This window comes from Hippocampus bargibanti, linkage group LG06 (assembly GCF_051943395.1).
Source record: "Hippocampus bargibanti isolate YZ-2025 linkage group LG06, ASM5194339v1, whole genome shotgun sequence".
In the NCBI taxonomy this organism is placed as follows: domain Eukaryota; kingdom Metazoa; phylum Chordata; class Actinopteri; order Syngnathiformes; family Syngnathidae; genus Hippocampus; species Hippocampus bargibanti.
Genome location: NC_142739.1, coordinates 10,219,994 through 10,232,572, shown reverse-complemented (window position 1 = coordinate 10,232,572; position 12,579 = coordinate 10,219,994). Strand labels below are relative to the sequence as shown.

The window sequence follows — 12,579 nt, the reverse complement described above, 5'->3', positions numbered from 1 at the left end:
ATGTTTGCAATCGATTAAAGAAGTCCTCCCATATCAATTCGAGCCGTCAATGAAACCAATGTAGCGTCCCAGAAAATGCACAATATGGCGCCCAACCTCCATTGGAAATAGGCTGATTTGTCTGCTGGGAATTTGTGTCAGCGAGTATCAAATCGTAGTCTTGGTGCAACACACAACGATTCACCATCGCATTATTTATGTGTTTTCCTTCTTATTTCACCATCAACACGAAGTTTTCAGACCAAACAAAGTACCCAAAATTCATTGTGTGTCGCTTTCTCGGTCAGTGACGATACCTACTGTGATGTCATAGTAGGTATCGTCACCAACTCAAGAACAAGACTTCCTGAATATTCAGCGCGAGTCTTAAAAGGTAAAATATAGCTATATGTGGTGGAATCTTTGTAAAATACGTTCAGTAGAAGTCATTTGAAGTGATTTTACAAATTATGGACGCAACTTGTCCAGAGGCGTCGGTTGTCCTTTAAATGTGTCTTGGAACCACATATATGGATTGCCAACATTGATTGGTTGTGTCTTGCAAAGATTGTAAACCTTTTTTAAACTTGTTAAGTAATTCATTGCCATTCACAAATTTATTCAGGAATTGAAAATACGACGTTGAGCGCCATCCCAAATTCGTTCGTGTTTTATTTTTTCTTGTTTGGGTGCCGATAAAGCACTGGCCATGGTCTCTGGCAATGTTTTTTCTTTTCCATAAGGGGCGACATTTCCCTTTTTTCCACGTTAGCACTTTGTTCCAGCTTCAGCTGTTGTTGAAGCGCTATATAAAAAAAAATTATATATTATATTTGGGAAAATGTTGTCATTCATTGAAGATGAGCTTGATAGTGTGGTGCGCCTTTTCCATGGAAAAAGTGTGAAAATACACCATTCATTGGATGTGCGCCTTATACTCTAGTGCACCTTATACACCGGAAAATACAGTAACTCATTCCGATTACGACGATCTTCTATTTCATAAATTCACATTCTATTAACTTTGCATTTAAATGTTTTTAACAAAACAGGAATAAAAACAAGATTTATCAACATTTGATGTTTGCCATCTCGTAGTTTACTATTTAGGAAATGACACAAGACAGACATAAAGTAGTTGAATAATAATAATAATAATAATAATAATAATAATAATAATAATAATAATAATAATAATAATAATACATTTAATTTATAAGTGTGTTTCAAAACTCTTAAGGACACTATACAGTCACTGTACATGTAGCATGTTTCACATGCTCTCCCCACGTCTTTTCCATTCAGATCTTTGTGGTGAGCACCGAGGAGGAGCTGGAGCGTCTCCACACAGAGAACGCTTTTGCATTCCGTAAAGATCAAAGGTCTCTCTATTTCAAAGACACCGTTGGCTGGTTTCCAGTTCAGGTATCAGTCCAGTCGACAATATTCTCCATTTTTATTTTTCTGGACAAATAATGATCTTTGGGGCGTATTTTCCATTCTTTGCTGAAATCTCTTAAACTCTGGAAAAGACTTTACCATTCCAGATGACAGCGTTCCAGTCGATGGAGAACCCGCCTGATGACGACGGTTACTGCGGCGACGGCATCGTGCAGCACGAAGGCGGCGAGGAATGTGACGACCGGAATAAAGTTGTCACTGATGCCTGCGTCAGTAAGTTGTCTTTTTTACAATGAAATATGTGGGCACTTAGAAGCAGTACAAATGTTTAAAAATATGAGCCTGTATGTTGTATTTATTTATTTTTATCTCATTCACTGCCATTCCCGAATTTAATCTGGAATTGGAAATATGATGCGAAGCACCATTACCGGATTTTTTTCGGTTTTGGTTTTTCTTGCTGGTGTGCCGATAGAACGCAGCTCAGACCTTAGGCAATGTTTTTTCCCCTTCCACGAGGGGGCAGCATTTGTTTTTTTAACAGCATTGGACCTCATATTGCTCCAGACAAATGTTCCCTCTAATTTTTCATGTGTCTGCGCATACACACAAGCTCCCTGAGAACACTGAGGACCACTGTGAGCAACATCATTTTCACATACTCTGAATGCGCCATTCCATCTTAAAAGAACCACATTTCTTTTTTACTTTGGCTTGATGAGTGAATGTGTCGCTGCCCGCTCGTTTCTCCATGATAAGGGGCTAGCATCTGCGTCTCTTAACTCCGCTGCACTGTTGTTAGCTAGCTAACATGAACGGCGCCGTTCTGCTCCAATTGGCTGTGTAGCGTAAGTGAACCGTATTATTGGCTGGACACCTGTCACTCATTGAGTTACACACACACACACACACACACACACACACACACACACACACACACACACACACACACACACACACACACACATATATATACAGTAAAGTCTCGTTATATCGATATCGGTTATATCGATAGTACCGCTTATTACGATACTATTTTCATTTCCCTTGCACATTTCTAGTCTTTTTATGTATAATTAGTACCGTTTAGTACGATACCCGGTTATTACGATAATCCGGTTATTACGGTGCTCCTTTTCATCCCCCGCCGGCCATTTTTGTTGTTTATATCGATATATCCGTCGCGCCATTGGTCAACTTGGTCACGTGTCTTGTTACGTGAGCCGCCATCGGTCGCGCCATTGGTCGACTTGGTCACATGAGCCGCCATCGGTCGCGCTATTGGTCGACTTGGCCGTGTGACTTTGTCACGTGACACGCCATCGGTCGCGCCATTGGTCAACTTGGTCACGTGTCTTGGTTACGTGCCACGCCATCAGTCGCGCCATTGGTCGACTTGGTCAGGTGACTTGGTTACGTGCCCAGCACCCGTGTAGCAGAGCCATTTTCATTTTCAGACGCTAGCTCGTGTGTAGCAGACGAGATTGAAGTGTTTGTGTTAAAAGGTAAAAATGGGAAGCAGAAGAAGATTGATGACTAAATTGTATACATAATACAGTAAGATGTAAGCGTTGCAGTTTCCCTGTTGTGTTCTGTACATGCCCACTGTACTGTATATGAATGCAATCGTTTTTTGCAACAATGTTTCTTGTTTTGTCTGCTGAAGCGCGATGATTTTGAAAATTATTAACATTCCATACTGTGTATTAAAGGACAGCCGATGTCACTTTTTATTCAAATGCAAATAAAAATGACTTCACGCCAAGACGTCTTGCATTGCTTGTGAATCCAAACAATGGCTTCAGATTCGGATAATATGCTTTCTTGTTACACATCCAGTTATGAATATGTTTCAAATACACTGTAGTTCTGAAGATTAAACCATACATGTTTACAATCATTAAAGAATTATATGTGCCATTTTGAGGCAACATTGGGGGAACATCTCTCACCCCCCAAAAAAAGGAGCTAATGGCCAGCTCCGTTTCTTATATGGCGCTTGGCTGCCCTCTTTTGGCGGCTTTTGTTTAATGCAGTTCGGCGCAGGATCGGATATATTGATAGTCCCGGTTATATCGATAATTTTTCGGACTCCCTTGAATATCGATATAACGAGACTTTACTGTATATATATATATATATATATATATATATATATATATATATATATATATATATATATATATATATATATATATATATATATATATATATATATATATATATATATATATATACAAATCCTCGTCTCACCCCTCATGGGTGGTGTCTGTCCCCCATTTTTTTAGCTCGGGTCCTCTACCAGAGGCCAGGAAGCTTCAGGGTTCTGCGCAGTATCCGTGCTGTTCCCAGCACTGCGCTTTTCTGGACCGAGATATCTGATGTTGTTCCCGGGATCTGTTGCAACCACCCGTCTAGTTTGCGGGTCACTGCCCCGAGTGCTCCGACCACCACAGGCACGACTGTCACCTTTACCTTCCAGGCTCTCTCCAGCTCCTCTCTGAGCCCTTGGTATTTCTCGATTTTCTCATGTTCCTTCTTTCTGATGTTTCCATCACTCGGGACCGCTACATCCACGACAACGGCTTTCCTTTCCCCTTTATCTATGACCTCCAGATATCGTATCTGGTTGGTTGGCCATTACCATCTTGTCAGTCTGTATCTGGAAGTCCCACAGGATTTTTGCTCGGTCATTCTCCACTACTTTGGGAGGAGTTTCCCATTTTGACCTTGGGGTTTCCAGTCCATACTCCGCACAGATGTTTCAATAGACTATGCCAGCCACCTGGTTATGGCGCTCCATGTAGGCTTTCCCTGCCAGCATCGTACACCCTGCAGTTATGTGTTGGATTGTCTCAGGTGCCTCTTTGCACAACCTACACGTTGGGTCTTGCCTGGTGTGGTATATCCGTGCCTCTATGGCTCTGGTGTTCAGGGCCTGCTCTTGAGCAGCCAGGATGAGTGCCTCTGTGCTGTCCTTTAGGCCAGCACTCTCTAGCCACTGATAAGACCTCTTGAGATCAGCCACTTCTGCTATGGTTCGGTGGTACATCCCGTGTAGAGGCTTTTCCTTCCATGATTGTCCCTCTTCCAGCACCTCATCCTCTGTTCCCCATTGTCTGAGATATTCTCTGAGTACATCATCCGTTGGAGCCTTCTCTTTGATGTGTTCATGGAGCTTGGATGTTTCATCCTGGACAGTGGCTCTCACACTCACTAGTCCCCGGCCTCCTTCCTTACGGCTTGTGTACAGTCTCAGGGTGCTGGACTTGGGATGGAACCCTCCATGCATGGTGAGAAGTTTTCGGGTCTTAACATCCGTGATCTGAATCTCTTCCTTTGGCCACCTTATTATTCCTGCAGGGTATCTGATCACTGGCAGGGCATAGCTGTTTATTGCCCGGGTCTTGTTCTTGCCATTGAGCTGGCTTCTGAGGACTTGCCTCACCCGCTGGAGGTATTTGGTCGTAGCCGCTTTCCTTGTTGCTAGTTCGAGGTTGCCATTGGCCTGTGGTATACCTAGGTACTTGTAGCTGTTTTCAATGTCTGCTATTGTTCCTTCAGGGAGTGAGACCCCTTCAGTGTGGACTACCATGCCCCTCTTAGTCACCATCCAACTACATTTCTCCAGCCCGAATGACATTCCGATATCACTGCTGTAGATCCTGGTTGTGTGGATCAGGGAGTCTATGTCCCTTTCGCTCTTAGCATACAGCTTTATGTCATCCATGTAGAGGAGGTGACTGATCGTAGCTCCATTTCTGAGGCGGTATCCATAGCCTGTCTTGGCGATTATCTGGCTGAGGGGGTTCAGTCATATGCAGAACAGCAGTGGGGGGAGTGCATCACCTTGGTATATGCCACATTTGATGGACACTTGCGTTAGTGACTTGCCATTGGCTTCAAGTGTGGTTTTCCACATCCTCATCGAGTTTGCAACGAAGGCTCTCAGGGTCCTGTTGACCTTATACAACTCCAAGCATTCAGTGATCCATGTGTGTGGCATCGAGTCATATGCTTTCTTGTAATCAATCCATGCTGTGCACAGGTTGGTATGTCGGGACCTGCAGTTTTATGCGACTGTACTGTCAACCAGTAGCTGATGTTTGGCACCTCTAGTATCTCTACTAATGCCTTTCTGCGCTTTGCTCATGTATTGATCCATGTGTCCACTTATCTTAGCCGCAATGATGCCTGACATGAGCTTCCATGTTGTGGAGAGACAGGTTATTGGCCGATAGTTGGAAGGAACTGCACCCTTTGACGAATCCTTCATGATCAGGATTGTTCGCCCTTCGGTTAGCCATCCTGGGTGAGTTCCATCCATCAGCAACTGGTTCATTTATGCTGCTAGGCGCTCGTGGAGAGCTGTGAGTTTCTTTAGCCAGTAGGTGTGGACCATATCCGGGCCTGGTGCCGTCCAGTTTTTCATACCTGAGACTCTTTCTTGTATGTCTGCCGCTGTGATGGTAACTGGGTTCTGTTCAGGGAGGTTGCTGTGCTCTTCTTTCAGAGTCACCAGCCATTGTGCACTGCTGTTATGTGCGACCTCCTTCTCCCATATGCCTTTCCAGTATCTTTCAGTTTCCAGCCTTGGAGTGTCTGCTCTGCTGTTAGAACCCTGCCACTGAGCGTACACTTTCGCAGGTTGTGTTGCGAACAGCCTGTTTATTCTTCTGGCCTCATTCTCTTTCGTGTACCTCTTTAGGCGACTGGACAAGGCCTGGAGCCTTTGTTTGGCAGTTTCGAGTGCTTCAGGTATGGTTATCTGCATGTTCCACTTGGGTATTGGCCTTTTATTCATACCTCTCTGGGTCTCCGTCAATTGACTCACATCTTTCCGAGCCGCCTTGATCTTAGCCTCCAACCGTCTTTTCCATGGTGGGTAATGGTTGCTCTTGTAGCCAAGCATCTCTATATTCTTGTGCGCTGTGTATGTGCAAGCAGTGCGCGATAGCGCACGCGTGCATCTTAGAGGGAACGTTGCTCCATACCTATATGACTTAGGAATTACCGTATTTTTCGAATTATAAATCGCAGTTTTTTTCATAGTTTGGTCGGGGGTGCGACTTATAAATCGGAGCGACTTATATATGCTTTTTTTTTAATTACTGTATATCATTTCACATGTTATTTTCACATTAAACCGCAAGAGCGCGCTCTAGGCCTGTGCTGATATTGTGGTGTTGAAACATCTGTGAGCCTTCAAAATCTGTGAGCGCAGAGACAGTAGCCTACACATTTCTATAACAGGTGTTACAGGGAAATCTGTGACCCATCAGAATCTGTCGTACCTGCGGTCGCGGTTTCTGGAGGGTCAGATTTTTCCGTAACACCTGTTATTTATAAACACAACTGAGAAGGGCTGAATAAAAATGGCACTGAAAAGAAAGTCATATTCTGCAGCTTATAAGCTGCAGATAGTGAAATATGCAGCTGAAAATGGCAATCGAGCAGCAGAAAGAAAGTTTGGGGTGAGCGAAAAACTTGTAAGGGACTGGCGAAAAGCAGAGGTTACGCTTACTGAAATGAAGATAAAAAAAGCTAATCGCGGACGACAAGCAGTTGGGCGAACGAGTTCACGCATGGGTGCTTGAACAACGTGCTGCTGTGAGAGGTTTGTCAACGGTGCAGTTGCGTCTCCACACCCAGGTCGTTGCCAAGGACATGAATATAAACGGCTTTGCAGTAGGACCTTCTTGGTGTTACCGCTTCATGCAACGCAAACGCCTCTCTATCAGAAATCTCTATCACACATAAATCTTCCCCAAAAATGCGACTTATCCTTCAGTGCGACCTATATATGTTTTTTTCTTCTTAATTATGCATTTTTTGGCTGGTGCGACCTATAATCCGGAGCAACGTATAATTCAAAAAATACGGTAACGCTTTTTGTCTGGTGAAAGAAGAGAGTCTAAGGTTTCTTATGCTGCATTGAATGTTTATGTAGTTCTAAAACTCAATATTCTGTGGGTCCTGGAATTTGAGTGAAAATGACAAAAACCCTGGCACTGGAGTTGACACATTTTTGCACGCCTGCCAGTGAATGAGTTAAAAATAATAATTAAGTCGACAGACCAACCAATTTTTTTTTCCACTCCAACGGCAACCTTTTCAATTTCTAAAGTGTATTGTTTCACATTGAGATCTTTCATTAAGTTTTGCACTTTTCAAAATGTATCATGTGACTAACAGACGCAAAAAATAAAATACATGTAAAAAAAAGCATGGAATGCCCAGAAATAATTTTGGCAAATAATCTTGTTACTCATCCAGTTATGAATATGATTCAAATAGTTCTGAAGAGGAAAGCATACATGTTTGCAATCGATTAAATAATTTATTCCGTGCCATTTTGAGGTAATAGGGGGGGGGGGGGGAATGTAGCACTAAAAAAGAGGCAGAAAATGGCGACAAGGCTCCGTGTATGGAATTCATCAGCCCGTTTCCACAGGCTGATGAATTCCTTACATGGAGCTTTGTCGCCCTCTTCTGGCTCTTTTTGGTGCAACACAAAGTTTTCAGACCAAACAAGTACAGCAAAATGCATTGACGTGATGGAAGGACAGCTACAATGTGAAGAAACCTTCTCATCGATTGAGGGGAAATGTCTCACCGAAGAAGAGGCACAAAATGGCAACCTCCTGTGGCCACCTCCGTTTCCACAGGCTGATAAATTCCTTATATGGAGCTCGGACGCCCTCTTCTGGCGGCTTTTGGGTGCAACACGAGGTTCCCGGACCAAACAAGTACAGCAAAATACATTGACGTGATGTATTTTTTTCGGTCAGGGGCGTTCCTTCAGTGACGCAACCTGAGGACACGTCACCAACTCAAAAACAAGCCTTCCGGAATATTCAGTGCGAGTCTTAAAACGTACAATATTGCTATATGCGGTGGAATCTTTGTAAAATAAGCTCAGTAGAAGTCATTCGAAGCCATTTTACAAATTATGGACACAACTTGTTGGTTGTCGGTTGTCCTTTAAGTAAAGTTAAGAAGCCCAATTAATGCAGCGCACCCGTTGACAGGTCATTATGCTCTTGATGCAATGAATGTCGATCACAAACTCCAGTAAAGTCCATCTACAACTCAATATCTTTCTTTTCTTTCCTTTGTCATTTTATCACAGAGTGCAAACATGCGTTCTGTGGCGATGGCTATCGCCACGAGGGTGCTGAGGAATGTGACGGCAAAGACTTTGGCTTCCAGACGTGTCATTCATATCTGCCAGGGTGAGTGTGGCTCACTGCACAATAATAACAATAATAATAATAATAATAATAATAATAATAATATGTTTTTTAATTAAATAATTAAAAATAAATTTCATTTATAAGCGCCTTTCAAAACTTTCAAGGTCACTTTACAGTTACAGGATGAGTTTTTCTGTGGGTGAGCAGCGGCAGCCACATGCGCCAGCGTTCACTCAACCCCAAATAACTCAAATAGACAGAAAGTTAGCTAGCTATCTAATAGATAACTCATAGATAGATAGATAGCTATCTAGCTTTTATATAGCTTATAGATATCAAATACATGTATATAGCTAGGTAGATAGCCAGCTAGCCAGCTAATAGATAGCAAATAGATAGCTAGCTAGGTAGCCAGCTAGATCGTTAGCTAGATAGCCAGATCAAGACAGTATAATAATAATAATAATAATAATAATAATAATAATAATAATAATACATTTAAAAACTCTCACGGTCACTTTACAGTCACAGGATAATATTTTTCTGTAGGTGAGCAGCGGCAGCCACATGCGCCAGCCTTTACTCAACCCGGAAGTGATTCAAATAGATAGAAAGCTAGCTAGCCAGATAATAGATAGCTATTAGCTAGCTACCTAAATAGCTAATAGATAGCTATATAGCTAGTAGCCAGCTAGACAGCGAGTAGATAGCTATTAGATAGCCATTAAATAGCTATTAGATAGCTAGCTAGATAGCTAATAGATAGCCAGATAGCTAGCCCGCCAGCAAGCTAGACAGCTAATAGATAGCTTAGGAATAGCAAATAGATAGCAAATAGATAGCTCGGTAACTAGTTAGATAATGATAAGATTGAATGGAATTTACAAGCAAAAATATCTTTTTGATTCCATAGCGCCTTTGTGTCTGCTAAATAGCGTTTGTCCAAGTTGGACAAACTGTTGCCACTTTCGATTTGCCGCTACACTACCTAAAGATGCCGGATTTGATATATAGTTTGTCAATATCATGAAAGCAGGCAAATAGCGACGCTCGGGCGTCACTGAGTCAGCTGGAAGCAAAAATACATAACCTGTGAAACTTGTACTTAAACAAATGTCCTTTTTTTATTTGCAGGTCATACGGTCACCTGAAATGCACTTACTATTGCGCAATCGATTCCACAAACTGCAAATACTTCACTTGAGTGGAAAGTCGGACATTGCGTCCAGTTCCTTTTTATGCGGGGACACAAACTGGGAATATACTTTTCACGGCAAAACAAAAAGAACGAAGACAGGGAAGACGCGGTAGATGAACTGAAAGCGAAACATATACTGTAGATAACTCCCTGCATCCCTCGGAGCGTTGCTATGTAGGTGGAGGGGAAACTTTTCACCCACATGCACGTCGGAAACAGCAAGACAACTTCGCACCGACTTTAAACGGCCCGGATTTAAATCCGGCTTCCTCATCACGCCTACATGGTCACAAATCCGTCGGTGAGGGCAATGGATGTGTGCCAGCCGTGTTGAAAGACTTTGCCGGGTGCATCATAACCTTTAGCCAGAATCTATCAGAAGGAAAAAACCCCCCCCCAAAAAAAAAAAAAAAAAAACCCGAGAGCTGGGCTGATGCCTCTGGTATGGTGCCAGAGTAGCAGCATTTGCATGATCCTGGCCATCATCAACAAGCATGTATCACTTGACCTCTTACCGGTTTCCACTTTCTACTCTTAACCTCACATTAACATAAACAGGGATGTAAGTCATTAAATCATGTTCTGTGCTAGAGACTGTTACGCATAGCACCGGCGACACAGGTGCTGCTTCTTGACTCAACACACACATTTGGTCACATATCGAAGAACAATTCTCAGGAACAACTCGTGTCAACTCTCATAAGGATCCACCTTGGTTTATGGAGACACACGGGAAACTCAGTGTTGGAGTGAAAAAAACATCCAGTGTCCAGTGGTTCCCCCGTTCATTGTGAGAGTTACATTTCCAGACCCATCAGCGCTAACTGAAAATCTGTTGATTTCCAGAGATCATAAAGTACACAAAATACTTTGTAAACCGTATGTGAGCATCCAAGAAACAATTTCCAATTATGAAATGCAGTCAAACCTCAGTTTTCGACCATAATCCGTTCCAGAAACCTGTTTGAAAACTGATTTGGTCGGAAACTGAAACATCCAATTATAATCAATGGAATCAATGTCTGCTTTTTTAAATGTTTTTTTTTTTTTTAATCGTGATTCAACAATACAAACACGCCTGCTCACATTGCTACACGTTGATAATGCGTCAATCACGATGAGACGCAATACAAGGAAGTGACGTATACGGAAGCGGAGGCAGAGTTATGTGATACATTCAGGTTGGCTCAGTTTGGTTGAGAATCGATTTTTGGTTGCAAACCAAGGCTTGTAAATAAAACCCAATATTTTTGGTCAAAAATAAATTGGTCGAGAACCGAGATGGTCGAAAACCAAGGTAGGACTGTATAGCAAAAATGAGCAATATTATAAAATGGAAAAATTGCATACCAAACAAAAATATGGCAAAAAGTAATGAGCTCGTCTCAAGTGACTCCCAAATCAGCTTGCTCAGCCAGAAATCTGTTCACGTTTAGTCGAACATAAAGCTCTTTCTCTGTTGAATAAAAGTAAATTGTACCTTCCGCCATTTAGTCCAACAGTTAATTTTTTTGGTCTGTCACCATATTGCTGACATAGATTTGTGAATGAAAACACATTACACAAGTAAAAAAAAAGTGAAATATTTTCCACAGCACACTTAGTGATTTCTCATGGCACATTGGTTGGGAAACAACTAGAAAAAATATATATATTTATCAAATACTGAATTGAATTTGCAATAAAAAAAAATCTATCGTGTCTGGTCACACTTTAAGGATGACTTGACAATAATTCATGATTAGAATTAAAAACAATAAAAAAATCATTCACTTGTGAGCATTCAAAATGGGCACAAATAAATGGCCTTGGGGAAGGGAAAACCCGCCCCCCTCCTCCCCCAAAAAGTCATAGCAAAAACTTTTACCCTGATAGCAATGGTTTTTTTCCTTGGCCGCTGTCGTCTCAAAACTAGTGGCACTTCCACAGATTATTTTGATCGTGTACGACTGTCAGATCATACCGACAGTTCAAACTAACATGATTTTCTTTGCCAAAACTGCAAACACCCTCTTTAAGCCTTAAAATATATTTGTTATATGCTAAAATCACCCCAAAACACATCTACATACACTTTAAAGACATTGTAATGCTATCTCATTAAAAAAAAGTTTTAGATGGAAATATCGTCGGGGATTACTGTAATATACTCCTAGATGTGAAGGCTTGAAACTGTTATGTCCTTAAACTCAGCGTACAGGCAAGGCTGAAATCGGCCATAGCTGCTAAATAGACAATGAAACTGTTCTATGGTCCTATACTGTATTTACTCTATTACCTCATTATCGAGTCTTTGTGTCTTACTGTCACGCCAGCGTGTCAATGTGTAGGGTGGTGTAAAAGAAAGAAATTAGTTGTCATAAGCTTTGTGGCGTCACACGTGTGTATGATTTTGAAGTGCCACAGCTTCGCCCGTCGCCTCAGGAGACGTCTCCTCACCCGTTGCAAAACGTACAAATAAGACTGTTAAGATGTTTTGTCCGCAATGCAAGTGCTCATGTGAACATAACAGCCTTTTTTTGATGTAGCAGGTGTCTTAAGAAACATGTTGCGGACTACAGTTGTCATGTAATGCAAAGTATTAGGTTTAAACCAACCATGTTGAATTTTGCCGCTTGTGGCTTATGAGCTTTGACCCATATTATAACATGCACATCAAAACACAACACAAATACGCATGTGGTAACTCTGTAAGGCTTTGTATGAAATGTACTCTGCGCTCTGACTGGAATAGTGAATATTTATGTATTGTTACGCTGATATGATTTATACAGATGTTAAAAGAAATAAAATAAAAGTGAAACT

The 12,579-nt window shown here is 41.8% G+C and overlaps 1 protein-coding gene across 4 annotated transcripts in view; it reads left to right on the top strand.

The window, feature by feature from the left end:
• Positions 1-12,579, top strand: part of colq (collagen like tail subunit of asymmetric acetylcholinesterase) — a 41,165-nt gene extending 28,586 nt beyond the window's left edge. For 3 of the 4 annotated variants that reach the window (XM_088998863.1, XM_088998862.1, XM_088998860.1), the window contains 4 exons: positions 1,285-1,404; positions 1,512-1,653; positions 8,513-8,615; positions 9,711-12,579. In XM_088998863.1, coding sequence (XP_088854989.1) covers positions 1,285-1,404; positions 1,512-1,653; positions 8,513-8,615; positions 9,711-9,780 — 435 coding nt within the window. In that variant the 3' untranslated portion in view covers positions 9,781-12,579. The remainder of the gene's footprint in view (positions 1-1,284; positions 1,405-1,511; positions 1,654-8,512; positions 8,616-9,710) is intronic. The other variant, XM_088998861.1, reaches the window with a different exon arrangement.